General features: G+C 38.3%; 1 protein-coding gene across 1 annotated transcript; it reads right to left on the minus strand.

Annotated features, from left to right (window-relative positions):
- Window positions 1-12,566: 12,566 nt before the first annotated feature.
- Window positions 12,567-13,733, minus strand: CABS1 (calcium binding protein, spermatid associated 1). The gene has a single exon (XM_065914057.1). It carries the CDS (start codon window positions 13,731-13,733, stop codon window positions 12,567-12,569), a length of 1,167 nt encoding a protein of 388 aa, XP_065770129.1.
- Window positions 13,734-19,239: the final 5,506 nt, after the last annotated feature.

Genomic DNA, 19,239 nt, shown 5'->3' on the forward strand with positions numbered 1-19,239 from the left:
ACATAACCTTCATCAACTTCATGAAATTGCATGTCATAGTGTGCTGCAGAGATTAATCAAGTGAATTTACAGTTAGATACTTTTACCTCAATTCCCAACATCAGCCTTTATTTCTTGGCTTATACCAGACTAGCTATTTAACCTCATTTGCCTCAGTTTTTGCAGTTGAAGAATGTTAGTATTTATAATTTTCATGTCATGGAGTTTAGGTTTTCTTTTGTTCATTCATTCGCTCATTCACCAGTTGTTGAATCCCTACTGGGTTTTTGACATAATGCTAATTGTTAAAGTCACAGAATATTGAAATATTTGTTCTTAAAACTATTTTGGAACTTGCAGGTGGTGTGGGGACAAAGAAATCCCATGTTGAGAGTTGATCTTAGTTTTAAATCACCATAATTCATTTCATTTGCTTTGTCTTAATGGCCTTAAAAATTCTAGTGACATAATGGAGTATATTGTTTTGCTAGTTTTAGCCTCTAGTCAGCATTGAACAATAATGCCCAAACAATCAAGATGGTTCTACTTCTAGGTTTACATGGAAAGTTCAATAAACCTCTTTTTTCTCTGACAGTAATCTAGCTTGTCAGAAGATGAGTATCCTTTCTCTCTTGTTTAGATGCCAGTATATTTATTAGCCAAATGTTTCAAATCCAGGGGTGATCTATGTTGGAATGGATCACTGACTCTGAAGGACTTAGAATGAACGCTGGCAAAACTGAAAGACAATTTCTGAGGGGGCTGTGACTAACAAAGTATTAGAACAAGACAAGTCAAAGAAGCACACGTCTGTTAAGAAATAGAGACTGTCACTCAAGTTAAACTTCAATCAATCATGGCTTGAAAAGCTCCTGAATGAATGGTCTCTAGAACAGTACCTAAGTGAGCTAATGTCTCTGGTCACAAGAAAGTCAAGGTGAAAGTAGTGTCACACTATTGTTACTCAGAGACTTATTTGGACAGATGGAAACTATCTCCCTGATATAAATAGATTTAGCAGAATTATATTTGAAGCCTGTTGCCCTCCTGCGGAACAGTAAGCTTTGTTTCTTTGGAGTTAAGCAAACAGTATCAATCAATATGAATCAAAGATATCAGTTTCCCACTTGAGATCTCTCTTGGACATTATTTCTAGCTTCATCTTAATATCCAATATATATATTTTCTTTGTCACAGTTTCACTTTATTAAGAAATCTGTGTACAAGTTTTCTCTGTAAACTAGACCCAATACTTATAAAAATTTAAACTGTAAATGTGAGACTTGTTAGTGTATAAATAATGTTTTATTTTAAAATTTACTATGCAAAATAACTCTAGGACTTTGTCATGAAGAAATTAACATCTAGCTTTTATGATGAAGCAACTGAGTGGTAGTTAGTACTAAGATCTTACTAGGCATGTTCAACAATGTTTTTTCCTAAAAAATTATTCATAAGCTGTTGATAAGGACATTGCTTAAAAAATAAGGACTAAAAAATTAAGTATATTAAAAAGTAATGACAGTTACATGTGTCATTGCCTGAAAACTAGTACAAATTCTTAAACAACTTTCAAATTAAGGGGGAAATGGTGTATTGTGTTTTGAAATTCAAAAGACCTTAGTTCCAGTATTGACTTTGCCATTTATGCGTAATATTATCTTGAGATAAAGCTCTTTAACCTCTCAAAGCTTTCTTTGTAAAAAGATAAAATAAAATTGAATAAATCTCTATTATCCTAATTATAGGCAGATCTAGATTTTTAGGAACCTAAAGTTTATACAAGTTTGGGAATTGATTCTAAGACAAAGAATGCAAAATTATATTTCCTAAATACCTGCTGCCACCCCAAGACCATCTTATAGGAGACTGTGAGGACACAACAGTCTGAAGCACAGAAAGAACATCATTAAATCATCTCAGATGCTGGTTCCCACCTTCCAGCACCCCACTGTATTGGATCAGGTCTTGGACTCAAAGGACTCTGTCTCTAAAACTCAGAGAAACCAGCACCAGCCAAGTTCTGCTTCTCCATAGCTTGGCATTTCATACTGCAGGATCCTTCCTGCAAGATTCTAAGTTTTAATAATTTCAAACTTACCCTTTCTTCCCTTGACCCAAGGAATACTGGCTTTTTTTTTTTTTTTCAGTTGCTATCTGCTTGGTACCTTGGTCATCTCATTTTGCCTCTTCAGTTACACAGTAACAATTCATAATGTCCAGTTAATGATACTTACGTTAAATTCCATGAAAAATAACTGGTGTCTCCTGACAGGACTGAGTGACCTGACTGCTGAGTGACTAAATGGCTGTGACACCTACTCTGCTCTTCTGGCAGTAGTGGTCTTGGGTTGAGAATGATGTTCAAACCTATAGGACAAAATGTTCTTCAGCAAGTATCAAGTTGACTTAAAAACTATACAGAACAAGTAGCAACATAACATATGGTAATATCCTGGTGGGGATTTGGTGAAATTTTGGTACAGCTTCCTATGTCCCAGTCATTCTGAACCTGGGAAATGTGTGATCATGAGAAAGAAGTCTGAATGTGAATGGAAAAACTTTTAGACAAGTCTTAAGACTATACTGATTTCAGAGGAATTTGTGAGTTAATGAGCTGTGATTCTGGTGCTTCAGAAATGTTTTTGTGGGAATACTATGGCCAGCCTAAACTGTGGCAACATGTCACTTGTAAATATGATCTCTCTTGTTATGCCCTCATAGCCAGAAGTCTGAGAATCAAGGCTAAAATTCATATTTGGAAAATATTAATCCTTTAGCTGAGAAAGACCCTGCTGCTGGGAAAGATTGAAGGCAGGAGGAGAAGGGGACAACAGAGGATAAGATGGTTGGATGGCATCACTGACTCAATGGACATGAGTTTGAGTAAACTCCAGGAGTTGGTGAGGCTGGCATGCTGCAGTCCATGGGGTCACAAAGAGGCGGACACAACTGAGCGATTGAACTGAACTGAATCCTTTAGCTTCTTATGTTATATATGCTCATTTAAAGCTAATTCCATTAAGTTCCACACACTGACTTTGCTTTTTATAGTCATTTCTTTTGTCAATGACACTGTCACATGGCTGACAGTTATTCTTGGTGACTTAAATACTCAGCTGAGAGTCCTATCCGTGTAGTGTGTTACTGAAAACACAAGTCTGTGTGCCTAATGCAGAGTGAGACCAAACAACACTAAAACATTGGAGTTTGGAACAGAGAAAGGTTTATTACAGGGCCATGCAAGGAGATGGGCGACTCATTTCTTAAAAACCCCAAACTTCTCAAAAGCTTTCAGCAAAGCCTTTTTATAGTAAATGTGAGGGAGGCACATGGCTAGTTGTTGCAGACTTCTTGGTGTCAGATCTTTTGTTCTAGAAGTCAGGTCATGGTCAGGCAACAATGTTCTTATAAATCTCTACTAAGTGAATGTTATTCTCTATCCTGACAAGAAAGGGCAACATCCTAAGGCACAACTTTCACCCCTCAAGGTCCCAGTCCTGGCTAAGAAGATGCAGATCTCAGTTGGCAGCTCCGTCAGGGCCAGGTTCCTAGACCCTGCCCAGGTGGCTAACCCAACTGGCCCCCAGGCTCCTAAGGCCACCCAAATGGGATGGGGGAGAACCAAGTCCCACTGACTGCAGCCAGGCTGCCTGCTACTGCTATTAGGTTGCAGAGATGGGGATGGGACAGAGGTTCAGCACTGCCTCAAGGCCTGCTGCCAAGCTGAGTGTATGGCCCTGATGAGGGCTCTAGAGTCTTGGAGTCCATAGCCCAGTCTGTTCCCTAAGCCCTCTAGCTCACCCACTGGCCCAGGGCTGGGTGAGCTGGAGAGTCTCTGGGAGAAGGCCTGAATCTGCCTCTTACCTCACTCTCCACCTGATGACCACACACTGCCCACCATTGGCTGAATCACTTGTCTAATGGTCCCTCACTGACAGTTCATTGCTTGTGGGTGGAGCCAACTGAGATGCCAACCAATGGCTGAGCAATACCTATTTCCTGGCAACAGGAATGGGAGTAATGATGCACAGCAATTGCAGCCTGGTAAGGGCTGTGCTCAGGGCATTCTGTTATAGTCTCTTATTATCTCTGTCTGTCTTATCTCTCATTTCCAATTACCTTTCTCTTGTCTACTTCAAGTATCACATTTAGGATTGCTATTAACCTGATTTATTCTGCTTCTAATTCATCCATTCAGATGTCTTACTTGGCAGGGAAGAACCACAAACACCCTCTTTTAAGCTTTTCTACCCAAGTATTCCCACTTGTATCTCAGTTGGAATGCAAGTCCAGTGAGCTTTTGTCTTTCTTGAAATCTACCAACTCTGTCCCTTCTCTTGGAAGTCAGTATAGAGTTAATGGCAGAACATAAAAGTAATATTCTTTCAGATATGCTGTCATTGTTTTGAAAATTTATGATGGTGCATAGCAGTAAGAAATACACTATTGGCCCAGTACAACATGTCCCAGTATGTACCTACACACACATATGTAACAGAATAAGGAGTTACAAAGTGCATCGTTCTCAGTGTCCTATCCAGTCCATCCCATTCCATTTTATCCTAGACTATCTCATACTGTAATATATATTTTATCAAAATCCTTCTCTTTGGGATGGAGAATATATTCCCTGATGTAAAATAAAAGGTGAGGACCCTTCAGAATCTGCTGTAGTGTGAAGAAAACAATGCAATCAATTGTTGATATATATAGTTCTGATTGTTTAACAAATATGAAGGGGGATTCAGAAAATAATATATATGTACATTTTAGAATTCATTTACTTACCTCCCTCCCTCCCTACATTTGTACCTGTCTAGGAACTTGGAATTTAGCAAAGTTTATAAAAACTCACAAAATACAAGAAAAATATACTTAAAGAATAAATGATCTGACACTCATTCAACTGATGCAAAGGAGTTGGGAAAGGAAGCACTAGCTTTTTTCATCCACTACCTTAGAGTTATAGGCTCAGTGGGCACATGGAAGGTTTGTCTTCCAAGTTATTGCAAATGTCTTTTACCTAATTTTTCACTGCCTCATAGGCTTTTATTCTTTTTATCCTCACCTTACCAATGTTTAGTAAATCATTGCTTACCTCCCCCTCACTCTCCTTTGTCAGTGTATTACCCAACTTCAAAATAGGATACAAATTTGTTAGAATAGGCAAGGCTGAAGGAATATACCAAAACCATCATAGCTCAGAACAACAGAAGTTAATTTTTGCTTATATAATGTTTTATTGACATCATAGGTCGTCAGGGTTAAAACTGGGGAGATTTGTTTGCAGGAAGCCATTTGGAGAACAAGGATGATGTCAGCTCTGTTATCCTCAACTCGTGATTAATATAAAGGTTTGCCTGGGGATCAGCATTCTAGAACCAGGAAGGGAAATCCTGAAGGAACACACAGGAAGAATTTATGGCTGTTTAGACATGACCTTGTCCATTTTTCTGTTCTCACTCATTGGCTGAAATTCAGGTACATGGCCAAATCTAAATGCAGGGAAGGCTGGGAGATGTAATCTAGTTGAGAATTCAAAAGAGGGAAAGAAGAGGGAAATGGCTTCTTCTCTGGCACCTTAGAATTCCTGCTATCATCTGAATTCTTTTCACAAATTAAACTTTTCTCTTCCCTTTATGGATTATCCTAAAGGTTGTACATTCCTTTGAAATGACACTTAAAATATTTTTGTAAATGACTCTTTTATCTCTGTTCATGCAGGATTTTCTGGATATTTGTGAATTTCTTAAACCACAAATTTTAATCATATGATTCTTCAGTGGCAGCTTCAGTTCATTCTGAAGCATCGTCCATCTTGATATTTCTATAACCATATTGTTTGTGATTGACAGTGATGGATGGCATCACGGTAGAGCATAACCCATGTGGAGGGGCACCCTTAGAAGGCTACCATTTATGAAGTGAACATTACACCACAGTATGACACCTGGTTCTATCACTTCATGGTAAATAGATGGGGAAACAATGGAAACAGTGAGAGACTTTTTTTTTTTTTTTTTGGCTCCAAAATCACTGCAGATGGTGACTGCAGCCATGAAATTAAAAGATGCTTGCTTCTTGGAAGAAAAGCTATGACTAACGTAGACAGCACATTAAAAAGCAGAGACATTAGTTTGCCAACAAAGTCCATCTAGTCAAAGCTATGGTTTTTCCAGTAGTCATGTATGGATGTGAGAGTTGGACTATAAAGAAAACTGAGCACCAAAGAATTGATGCCTTTGAATTGCAGTGCTGGAGAAGACTCTTGAGAGTCTCTTGAATTGCAAGGCAATCAAACCAGTCTATCCTAAAGGAAATCAGTCCTGAATATTCACTGGAAGGACTGATGTTGAAGCTGAAACGCCATTATTTTGGCCACCTGATGTGAAGAACTGACTCACTGGAAAAGACCCTGATGCTGGGAAAGAGTGAGAGCAGGAGAAGGGGACGACAGAGGATGGGATGGTTGGATGGCATCACCAACTTGATGTACATGAGTTTGAGCAAACTCTGGGAGCTGGTGCTGGACAGGGAGGCCTGGCATGCTATAGTCCATGAGGTCACAAAGAGTCAGATATGACTGAGTGACAGAACTGAATCATTCAATATTTGGTATTTCCTGAGGAAACATATACCTTGAGTTCAGTGTCCTTTCACTTTGGTAAATTAATCTGGAGCTTGGAGTGCACCATCATCTGTCTATTTTAAAGAAAAAATTATTTAATTTAAAATAATTAAAATGATTTCAAATAATTTTAATAAGCCATCTTTTGCTATGTGTTGCTCTCATCATCATATTTCCTATTTTATCTAAAATTTAAATAAATTATGTGGGAAATTAGGATAACTTATTGCAGTGATAACAATCTAAAATCAAGATCAAGGTGCAGCCTTAGATCTCTGTGCTTTTACACAGAAAGTAACTTTGTACACAAAGAGACTGAAACTTTACAAAAGAACTAGCTCACAGATTCACATCCTAGTATTTTAACCCAGATCTGTTTATCTTTATGGGCTTCCCTGATGCTCAGATGGTCAAGAATCTGCCTGCAATACAGGAGACCTGGGTTCAATCCCTGGGTTGGGAAGATCCCCTGGAGAAGGGAATGGAAACCCACTCCAGTATCCTTGCCTGGAAAATCCTATGGACAGAGGAACCTGGCAGTCTACAGTCCATGGGGTTAGAAATAGTTGGACAATACTGAGTGACTTCACTTTATTTTTGTCTTTCCTTTGCACCAAAATATTTTTGCGTGCAAGCTAAGTCACTTCAGTCCTTTCCAACTCTTTGTGACCCTTTGAGAGTTGGACTTTAAGGAAAGCTGAACACAGAAGAATTGATGTTTTTGAACTGTGGTGTTGAAGACTCTTGAGAGTCCATTGGACTGCAAAGAGATCCAACCAGTCCATCCTAAAGGAAATCAGTCCTGGGTGTTCATTGGAAGGACTGATGTTGAAGCTGAAACTCCAATACTTTGACCACCTGATGTGAAGAGCTGACTCATTTGAAAAGACCCTGATGCTGGGAAAGATTGAGGGCAGGAGGAGAAGGGGACAACAGAGGATGAGATGGTTGGATGGCATCATCAACTCGATGGACATGGGCTTGGGTGGACTCCAGGAGTTGGTGACGGACAGGGAGGCCTGGCGTGCTGCGATTCATGGGGTTCCGAAGAGGCAAAGACGACTGAGCGACTGACCTGAACTGAGCTGAAACGTAGCCCACCAGGCTCCTCCATCCATGGGATTCTTCAGGCAAGAATACTGGAGTGGGTTGCCATTTCCTTCTCCAGGGGATCTTCTCGATCCAGGGATCCAACCTGAGTCTCCTGCATCTCCTGCATTGGCTGGTGGGTTCATTACCACTAGTGCCACCTTTAAGTATGTCTAATTACTGTTAAGAAAATTTTTTATTAATTCTTACAGTGAACAAATTATAGTTAGACTCTGTCTCAGGCGTTTTTGTGGCTATCAACTAATTGATTTCCTGGAATAAATTTAGGTGATAAATAATGCTTTTACCACATTAGTGGCTTCCCTGCTGACTCAGTTGGTAAAGAACCCACATGTAATGCAGCATACCGGGGTTCAATTGATGGGTCAGGAAGATCCTCTGGAGAAGGAAAGGGCAACCCACTCTAGTATTATTGCCTGGAAATTCCGCTGGACTGAGGATCCTGGTGAGTTACAGTCAATGGGGTTGCAAGAGTCAGACATGACTTAGTGACTAAACCACCACCACCACCACCACCACACTACATTAATATATATGAATTCCGTTTTCTTTTCTGACTTTGTTGTAAGTTATATCTAATCTAAAACTCTATAGAATTAGAGAAAATATGAGGATTCCAACTCATAAGATTTATTCTCATTATAAAGAAGCAGTCAACTTGGCTAGAACAACAAATGCCTGGGGCTGATACTGGAATGTTCAGATTTTTACATAAAATTTTCATGTCACATAGGCTATCTAGTTCAGCTTCTGCTTCTTACTAATTTAGTAGGGTAAATGGAAAATACTGATAAATATTGGAATGTACTGAGTATTGGCATATATATTCTTATTGGTCTCTGCTATAGTTTGTCTCTCTGCCTCTTGCTTCCTCTATCATTCCCAAATCTAACTTTAACTGTTTCATCAAAATAGTCTTTCTAAAACACAATTAACATATTAATCCCTTTCTTAGAACTTTAGACACCTTTCATTTTCTCGTCAGCATTTCTCAAAATATTACACAGAGCATTAGTTACTAGTGCAATTTACTGGGACTCTGTGAAAAATATACCTCCCTGAACCCTTCATATATTGGGGGCTTCCCAGATGGCTCAATGGTAAGGAATCACCTGCCAATGAAGGAGACGCGGGAGATGTGGGTGCAATGCATGGGTTAGGAAGATCCCCTAGAGGAGGAAATGGCAACCCACTCCAGTATTTTTTCCTGGAAAATCCTGTCGACAGAGGAACCTGGCAGGCTATAGTTAAGGGTGGCAAAGAATTGGACACGACTGAGCAACTGAGCATGCATGCACACACGAGCACTTCATATACCTACTCTCATTTGAAGACATCAGAACATATGACCCAACATTATTAATGCATTTTACCATGAAAAATTTTTTGGCTCCTGTGAAATGCCCTATTAATTTTGGTGAAACTAACTCAGAAAATATAAGCTGTTAGTTATATGAAATTTTAACCCTAAATAGCTATACACATAGCGTGATGTGTAATGTTATCTGTTAATTTGGTTAGATTGTGGCGCCTTGTTGTTTAGTCAAACACTAGTCTAGATGTTGCTGTGAAGGTGTTTTGTAGATGTGATTAACAATAAGTTAACTTTAGATAAAACATATTTTCATAATGTGAATTAGCCTCATCTAATTGAAAGCAAAGACTGAAATTTCTTAAAAAATAAGAAATTTTGCCTTAAGATTGAAACATAGAAACTGTCTGAATTTCTAGCCTGGGGACTTGCCCTGTGGGTTTTGGATTCAAAATGGCAATATCAACTCTTAATTTTCAGACTATCGACCTATGCCATAGATTTCAAACTTGTCAGTCTCTGCAATAATAATAATTCAATTTCTTAAAATTCTCTATCATCTATCATCATCGGTTCTGTTTCTTTGGGGAACTCTGACATATTAATGATCTGACAGTTTGATTATTTTTCCCTTTAAAAGGATATGTCGATCATTTGATACATCTGTTCCATTCTCTCTCAGATCCACTGTGCTTTAATTTTCTTCAATGTTATTGAGCACACTAAGTATTTTTATGCTTCTGGATCTTTGTTCTTGCCTTTCCCTCAGTGATACCCTTTCAGTACCAGTAAACTCATATTCATCCTTAAGGATCCATTTTATACCATCCTTCCTCTGAGAGCATTCATCACCTAATACATCATCATTCACTATTTAATTTCATTCATTCATTTAACAGATGTTTATTGAGGTTCTACTGTGTTCAAAACTCTCAGAATTGAGCAATGGACAAGGGGTATATGATCTCTTCCCTTAGGGTGGGGTGACTAGCTCTGTTTACTTAGGAAACTCTAGTTTATGGCCCTGGTTTTGGAGTCATTATTAATAATGCCTTCTTTCAGTCTCAAAAGTGTTCTGGTATTGATGATGTACTATGTGATCATCTTAATTACCCAACGTATAAACTGGTAGGGAAGATAACATTATATCACAGGGGTTACGTGTTGGATTGTGTCTTCCCTCCCACTCCCAAGTATGATGGAGTTCTAACTCCCAGAACCTGTGAATGTGACCTTATTCAGACTTGAGATCTTTGTAGATGTAACCCCGATGAGGTCACGCAGGATTGAGGGGCCTAATCCAATGACCTGTGTCCATACGAGAAGGGGAAATCCAGACATGGAGACACACAAAGAGAGCATTGTGTGGTGAAGGGGTAGGGATTATAGTGACTGTCTATCAGCCAAAGAATGTAAACGATTGCTAGCAACCAACTAGGAAGGAGCAAGGAAAGACCTTCCTTCCTAAGCAAAGTTCCTGGAAGAAACTGTGGTTGAATTTTGAAAATAATGATGCTTTTCAGCTTGCTTCCTAGTTCAGTACTAAGGTTGATATGAGGATAAAGTGATTAAAACCTTTAATGGCTCTCAAATATATTCTGGATAAAATCCAGAATGTTGAACAAACACCACATAATTTTTCTCCTGCCTACTTTCCCATTTCAATTTGTGTCATTTTCCAACCAATGACATGTTTTCAACCACATGCTCAGTTCATTTTCTTGAGTAATTTGAGGTATTTCTTGCCTCAGGGCTTTGGACAGGTTTTATCCCCAATTCTCTACATTTTTCAATCTTTAGTTTAAATCTCACTTTTTCAGACATGACTTCCCTGGACCTGAATTTGTGTGAAGTTGAAGCTGTAGTCTCTTATTATATTTGCTTATCTATCCCACACAATCTGTAGTTAGGCATTAACATTATTCTGGGCTTCCCTCGTGGCTCAGAGGTTAAAGCGTCTGCCTGCAATGCGGGAGACCCGGGTTCGATCCCTGGGTCGGGAAGATCCCCTGGAGAAGGAAATGGCAACCCACTCCAGTGTTCTTGCTTGGAGAATCCCATGGAGGGACAAGTCTGGTGGGCTACAGTCCACGGGGTCTCAAAGAGTCAGACACGACTGAGCTACTTCACTTCACTAACATTATTCTGGTTTATAGTCTGGGCTTTCTTGGTGATTCAGCAGTAAAGAATCCTCCTGCCAGTGCAGGAGACATGGGTTTAATCCCTAGGTCAGGAAGATTCCCTGGAGAAGGAACTGGCAACCTACTCTAGTATTCTTGCCTGGAAATCCCCATGGACAGAGGAGCCTGACGGGCTACATACAGTCCATGGGGTCACAAAAGAGATATGATTTAGCAACTAGACAACAAAGTCTATAATCTATCTAGTGGTGTAAATTCCTACCCCTCTTCACCCACCTCCCATATAGGTACCTTTAACTTTCAACTAGTGCTTTGTTTGGCTTTGTTTTTCTTTATAAAATATAATAAAATTATGAGTCCTTATAGGATAATTCTACTTGATATCTAGAGCTAAGTTATTCTTTAAACAATGAATTTTCATTTTTTTCACTCATCTCTCTCCTAATTTGAGAATTCTGGTCTAGAATATCAATCACACTTACAGACAGTAAATCAGTTGCTGTCAAAAAGATTTATTGAAGAGAATTCAGCAAAGTGAAAACAAGCCCATTTTAACAGTTGGTGTCAAAAAAGAATGAAGATGTATGTCCTTGAATTGCTAACCCAAAGCATAAGAAGAGTGCAGTATCAATGCTTAAGACCTGAAAAAAATTAACAAAAATTCAGGAAAGAGATTTTAAAGAAAAAAATTAAATTAATTCATATGTTTATATACAATATTGTTTTTGACAGATGTACACATTTGTAAAATATCATTTTGCCTTAGTTTGTATTCAGCATGAGCCAGGAATCCTGTAATATTTTTTATATTTCATACATGTGCTGAAAATTACTAAATAGCGTTGTTTTTCTATGAGTGTGGGTTTCAACTATATTTTTCAGTAGTGAATCATTGGTTGCATACTAATATGATATCTGTTTAGAATAATCACTTAAGGTCTTTTAATACTACAGTTGTTTTTGAGATATGTTGTTAATTTGATTCTCTTTGTCTCTAACTCACATTAAAATATGCTATTGAGGATTAACTAAAATGATGTATATGATTAGACACAGTGGGGAGTGAGCTTGCTTTACTGCTCTCTCTTAATATGCCTGAAGGCTGGGATTAAAGATCTTATATTAAAATAAGTAATTATTGAATAACTCAATTAAACTTTGTGATAGTAGGGGAACTCTTGTATTGCTGACTTTTTAAAGTTTCCCAAAATCTATTCTGCTGCATGACCACTATTCTTAAACCCGTGCATTTTCTAAGTTTTGTACTTGCCTTAAATGCTCACATGCTTTCATTTATTAAGATTTATTGCTTGCTGGACAAACTCCTTAGATGTTAAAACTAGCTGCCTAGGCTACTGCACAAGACTTTGTGGCATTTTTGTTGTTGTTGCTTTCAAATCAGGAACTCATCTGGTTCTTCTTTCAGTAGTTTAAAGACACCCGTTTCAGTTGTGAAATTGTCTTCTTTATGGTTGAATGTATCTAGATCAGGCGTAGTTCCTAATAACTCGTCAGTATTCTTAGTTACAGATTCCATTCTGTTATTTTCAGGCCAATCTTCTTCTGTAAGCGAATCTTCCGTGAGGTTCATAGCTACTGATGCAGGGATGACGAAGTCATATCTGGATTCTACAGCAGTAAGCAAAACAGAATGGCTCTCTTCTTCATTTGCCATATCCCTCTCCATCCAAACACTGACTCCATCTGTAGACTCTTCATCAGTTAGCAGAATATCTTCTGGGTTATCTTTGTCTCTTTCAGCAGTGGTAGTGAGTTCAAACACGGTGATAAACTTTTCCTCATCAGAATCAGTTAGTTTAGGCACAACATTGGGGTCATTTTCTGGAAGAATTAAGTCAATTTCTGTTATTTTCTCTTCTGTAAGGTCACTTATGTCTGGAATAGTGGTGAGGTTTTTTTCAGTAGCTGGAGTGATTTCAGCCTCAGGGACAGAGGACTCAGTAATATGGGCATTCCCATCAGCAGCGACTTTGAACTTAGCTGAGGAACTATAATTGCTTACATCAGATTTACCCATTGTAGTTGGAAGGATTGGGGTGTCAACAATGCCAGCTGTGCTTTCCTTTGGTGTGCCAGAGACTTCAGAAGTTAGTGACACATCTTCATCCCCTGGGTCAATGGTATCCAAGAGAACATCTTCTTTTGCTATGTCAGTGGAAAAATCTATTAAGGAAACGGCATCTGTTGATGAGATATTACCAATTTTCACTGGCAAGAAGTTTTCAGTGATAGACTCATTAGCCACTGGGTTTTTAGTGTCCATCAGAGTGGCAAATTCTTTCTCCAGGTGGGATTCAACATCATCTTCTGATTTCAGTCTTTCCTTTGGTGGTATAAGCTTGTTGCCTGTCGTTGTTGAAAAATCATTTTCTAGCATATAGTCGTTTACTGAAGTAATGTGGTCTCCTTCTGATGTGATAGTTGTTTCTGATTTAGGAATAGTGTTGTCAGCCCCAAAGAAGATGGTTGCCTCAGTTGCTGTCTTGGTGCTTTCTGCTGGAGGATGAGAATAAATTTTTGGCAAACCATCTTCAGCCATGGGACAAAGTGGCACCCACTCAAAGGTCTTTCCCTGGGTGCAGTGGCTTCCCTAGGCAGGAGAGTGGTGTTCATTATAGTGACTGAAGCATTTGTCATCATGGTGATTGTTGCATCAACCACAGGGCCAGCGGCCCTGGCTCTCCTTGGAGGCTGTTTCTGTGCTCTGATTGGGCACTGAGTTAGAGTACTGACATTAAATGAAAGAACTTCCCAGGTGGACCTAGTGGTAAAGAATCTGCCTGCCAGTGCAGCAGACAAAAGAGACCTGGGTTTGATACTTGGGTTGGGGAGATACATTGGAGAAGGAAATGGCAACCCGCTCCAGTATTCTAGCCTGGAAAATCCCATGGACAGAGGAGTCTGGCAGGCTGCAGTCCATGCGGTTGCAGAGTTGGACATGACTGAACACTTGTCAGCAGCACTAAATGAAGAGATAATAGAGCCCTCTCTGTTTATGAAATCAACATTAACAGCCAAATAATATAATTGCAGGGAACTTGAGATTTACCATGTCTCTTTATAAGTGCTATACCTTCCAACATGTGTCTTGTGTCACTTGAAACAGATATAGCAGAGTCTGCCGTGTACTTAATCGGTTTAGTGTCAATGAGGGAAATTCCAGGAGCCATGGACTGTCAGCATCAGCTTCAGGTTACCTGTTTCTCAAGTAAGTAACAGTGTCTTTTGGAAATAAAACATCTTCTCTTCAGAGTCATAGTATTTAAATGCCTAAAACAAATTAGTGACATTTTTGGCAATGAATGTAGCTGCAGAAGGTAATTACTTAGGTAGTAGAGATTTCAGTTAATTCTTTTCTTTAGAGCAGAAATTCTCACTTTTTCAGTAGGGATAATAAAAATAAGTTACTGGTCTGTTAGGGTCTTGCTAGTTTTCTTCTTCATTGTAGTTGATTTTATTGAATTAACTTGAATAATAGTGAGATTGTCAGATCTTGTAGGTCAAATTATTTAGGAATGTTTTTCTGTAGACAGTGTTATTTCAACCCCAAACACACAAAGACTTTTCTGGCAAAAAGTTGACGTTATATATCAAAATTCACCCAGAAACAAGATCAGGGTGTGAATAACTTTTCAGCCTTAATGATTATATCCTCAATTTCAGAGGGAGTATCCTTTTTTTTTTTTTTTTTTAATGATGTTAGTCATTATTACTTTGTATCATCCTTAAGCTTTAGCTAGTTAGGTGAAAAGGGATTGTAGTCTGATGTTAATTTTCTCTTAATGTTGTTAAAAGAAGGAGAACTTCCAGACTCAGGCAGAACTAAATCTGAAAAAAAGGTAGTGGCATCAGCTAGACCAGTAGTTTCCATCTCAAAGACAAATGCTTATTCTCCATTAAATATGGACTCAGCCTCAAAGTTTGGGCTTCCCTGGTGGTTCAATGGTAAAGAATCTGCCTGTAATGCAGGAGATGCAGGTTTGATCCTTGAATCAGGAAGATCCCCCAGAGAAGGGAATGGCTACCCACTCCAGTATTCTTGCCTGGGAAGTCCCATGGAAAGAGATGCCTAGCAGCCCATAGGGTCACAGAGTTGGGCATGACTCAGTGACTAAGCATGCATCACTCAACCTCAAAGTTTACAGTGTTTTCTCTTAATTGGTCTGGGACAAATATATTGCTACTTTCTGTGGAAATATCAGATAGGTTTTAAGATGGACAATTTTCACTTTAAATATATAGGCAGCTTTCCAGAAATGTTTTTGCTTCAGGGTGATGCCATTGCTATGAGGGCTCCAATGTCTTTATTGACATAGGGAATGCTGTTAGCATCAAGGACAAAGAAGGAAGTCTCAAGTTAGTTATAAGCACATTAAAAAAATTTTCTAAATAAAAATAATGTAAGTGTTAGGTCTATAACTGCTAGAAGTTATCTTAGAGTATTTGGTATTTGTTATGTTGAATAGAGTAAAAACTAAGGCACAAAATATTCATTCTTATGAGCATTTATTCCCCGGTTAGAAAGGTCAGGTAAAATAACAGCTTCACAAATAATAATAGTCAAATAGTCTTTCATTTGAGAGATTACTTCCATGATCACATCTACTCTCCCAGCGTGAGGTGGAATCACATTGATTTTAGCATAAAAATGCCTTTCTCTCTATGGAGAATAATTTTATTATTATATGTGTATTTTATATTGTTGATCTCAAAAAGGACAGTTTGGATTGAGAGTGTGTGTCATCCATCAAAAACTAGGAAGCATATGGAGAAAGTCCTGGTGGGACTGTTGGAATGTTAGCAGTCTTGAGAATGGAACTGGATTCATCTGCTACAAGGAACATAATTTATTTGACCAATGGAGCATTCCTACCAAAGGTATTATCTGACATAAGAACACAGGATCAGACTGTAAGTTTCATTTTATCTGAATAGTAGTTTCTTCCATTGTTTTGACATACATCACACTAATGAGAACATTTTGTCTTTTTCCAGAAAAAATTCAAATTTATATCTACTCACATGTCTCCTGGGGGTATATATCTTCCTTATTTGGGCAGCTGCAGCAAGTTTGCTTGGATAACATTTTTTTATGTTTCATTTGCTCAAAGTGTTTGGCTTGGTGATTATGTATCCTTTAAGATAGCAATTTTTTTGAAGCCTATCTCTCTTTTTAGTGAAAAAGTAGGAACTGCTAACCAAAGGGATAGACTTTGCAGTAAATCTCCAGAAAGGTCGTTGCCACCTTTATGATTTTCAGGAATACATAACTAGGAAGAATCCTCAGGTATAGACTTTGAAAAGTCTGATGCCATAGTGATGTCCACCACTGAGACTTTCTTTGTATCAAGAATATCTTGCTATTTATCAAAAGAAATGCTATTTATCAGAAAAAAATTCTTTATCAAAAGAATCAACTGAGGCAGAATTCTCATTTTAGAAAAAGTCTATATATCTTTAGATTTTACAAATTTACTGGAAAAAATAGAGTTCTTAACCTTAATCGACAGGATTATAATCAGAATGTAGCTACTGTGGTCATAGAATCTTCATTAACAAAAGAATTCCCACCTTCAGAAACAGTGAAGGAACTGAGAGGAGCAGTTACATTTTGAGATTTGATTGTATCAGGGTCCACTTTTTTCTCTTTCCTTCAGTGATCGGAATGTTGGGTACTTGAGTAGGGAACTTGTAACTGAAGGATGTTTTGGCCTGTGGGATCACTGTTTCTCTGTCTCCTGAGAAGATGGTATGTACAGCAGGGGCAGTCATGACCCTCATATCTGCTTTGTTGCTTGTAGGTTTTTCATGGATATACATTGGGTTAATTGTTTCTATCTGTGACTGAAGAATGTCAGTCTTAAAGTATCTATTTTAGCCTGCTTGTTAGATTGTGGTACAGTAGAAATTCTTTCAAATTTAGGTAATATTTTTTCTATCTCAACAATCGATCCATGTGTAGTATTTCTTCTTCCTTAAGTTTGAAATTCAATATCTGTTGCCTTGAGATTGGCTACATTAAATTCCAACTGAGAATTTCCTTTTACCACGGAAATTATATATCCATGTTAAATGAAGATTCTTCATCATTAGGAATAGTGATAATTACTTCTGTGGGTAGATATGAGTTCTCAGCCATGAAATGGGTTTCCTGAGGAACAGATCCATCTAGAAGTGAATCCTTGGGTATGTGAAAGCTTGAGTAAGCTGCTCCAGGGTCACTATAATAATCCTTATTGACTAGTTTATTGTCAGTGATGACATTTTTATTCACAAGAGAATGCCTCAGATATGCATCTTTTAGAAAGTTTGTTCCCACCTGAATAGCTGGATTATGTCCTCTTTTATTTGCATCTGTAAGGTGATTTTCGTCAAATTCAGTAGCTACATCTTTCACCGCAGAAGCTTTAGTTATCTCCCTCATGGAATAGGAATTTGGTTTACTGTATTTGTTAGGCAAAAGAGTAGAAAACTTGATGGCCATTTCCTTGCGTTCTGAATTTTGATCACCAGAAGCATCAATATCAAAAATTTTGTTCTTAGTGACGATAGTAGCAGATGTCTTTGGCTTGACATCTACCATATTGTCTGAAGAACCAGTGGCATCAACTGGGAGAACAGCATAGAATATGTGTACAGCCTTTGGGATCCTTTGACCTTTAATACTTTGCCCTTCTGAGGCAATGCCTTCATTAAAGTAAGCGGCGTCTGTAGACACAGGCTTCAATGTCTCTGATGTTAGCACTGTTGGGTGATACAAGTTTGCATCTTTTGTAAGTCTGGGGGCTGAAGTTTCTTTAGTAGGAGCATTAGAAGTTAGGATGAGAGTTTCAGGTAATCCCATAGATGAAAGTCTTAGAGACATGGTACTGTCTGATGATGGAAGACTATAATGGCCAATGGTATTTTTGTTTGCAGTAGAGGTAGGGACATTTGGCATATTGGTGGACAGCTTTTTCAAAAGATAAAAGAAATTAAGAGCTGTGTTAATTGTACTTTCTGTGTCTTCATCCACATTGGAGATGTCTCTACTAGAATGCTGAGCTAAAGGAAAATTATTAAACCTTGAGTCAGGCACTGCAGCTGTACCTGTTCTACCTTCAGTAAAATCGGGTTTCCTGGATGTGGTCGTGTCTCCTCTCCTGGGTGTAGCTACCTTATAAATGGTAGGTGATATGTTTTTCCTGAGGAAATCATCACTGTTTTTTAAAGCAGGATTAGTATCAGTTGTGAATGTTCTGTTGTCAGTTATGGGTTTTGTGTCTAGAAAAAGAGAGTAATCAATTATTTTATTTCCCAAGTCAGAGCCTTCAGAGAGAATTACAGGGCCATCAATACCATTTATGGTGTTTTTTTGCACAGATGATTTGTCAGAAAAACTAGAAGGAAAAGTTTTACTTGAATCAGTTAGGAAATGAGTTATGGGCTTGTTGGTGTTGACATTGGCATTAGAATCTTTGAGAACAATGTGATCAAAGTTCTTGTTTTCCTGTCTAGGAATTGTAGCTTGATAATTTTCTCCAGCTTTGAACTCCGAGGATGTTGCCTTAGATAGACTGTCTAAAGTAGCAACTGTGGGGTGTGGTACGTGAGGCACATGTGTCTTTGGAGCATACATGGCTAAACTTGTTTTTATAAGAGAATTGCTTGCTCTGTCCTCTAATTCAAAGCCATAGTTATCTGAGACATATTCAGAACCACTGTCATCAGATACAATAGTTATATAGTTCTCATTTGCTGGAGTGATTTTGCCTGCAGAAAAAATGTCCTCAACCCTTTCTGGAACGTCTTCTGTAAAATAGATGTTTTCATATTCAGCAGTTGTTTCTCTCTCTATAAAATCTTTGGGGTCAAATATATTCCCTTTAAAGGTACTTGCCATATCCTTTTCAGAGGTAATGATAACTTCTTCAGATGGGATAATTATCTCATCAAATGGAATGTTATAATCAGTCTTTTTGTTGGTATATTCTCCCACAGTAGTAACAGGAACAAGTTCAGAATATTTGGAGGTTTCCAGGAATGTTGTGAAATAAGGAGGAAAA

This window comes from Muntiacus reevesi, chromosome 22, assembly GCF_963930625.1.
Source record: "Muntiacus reevesi chromosome 22, mMunRee1.1, whole genome shotgun sequence".
Taxonomy (NCBI): Eukaryota; Metazoa; Chordata; class Mammalia; order Artiodactyla; family Cervidae; genus Muntiacus; species Muntiacus reevesi.

What these genes read in the sequence shown, in the direction of transcription:
- CABS1 (XM_065914057.1), bottom strand. Translation starts at nt 13,733, where the DNA reads ATGGCTGAAGATGGTTTGCCAAAAATTTATTCTCATCCTCCAGCAGAA.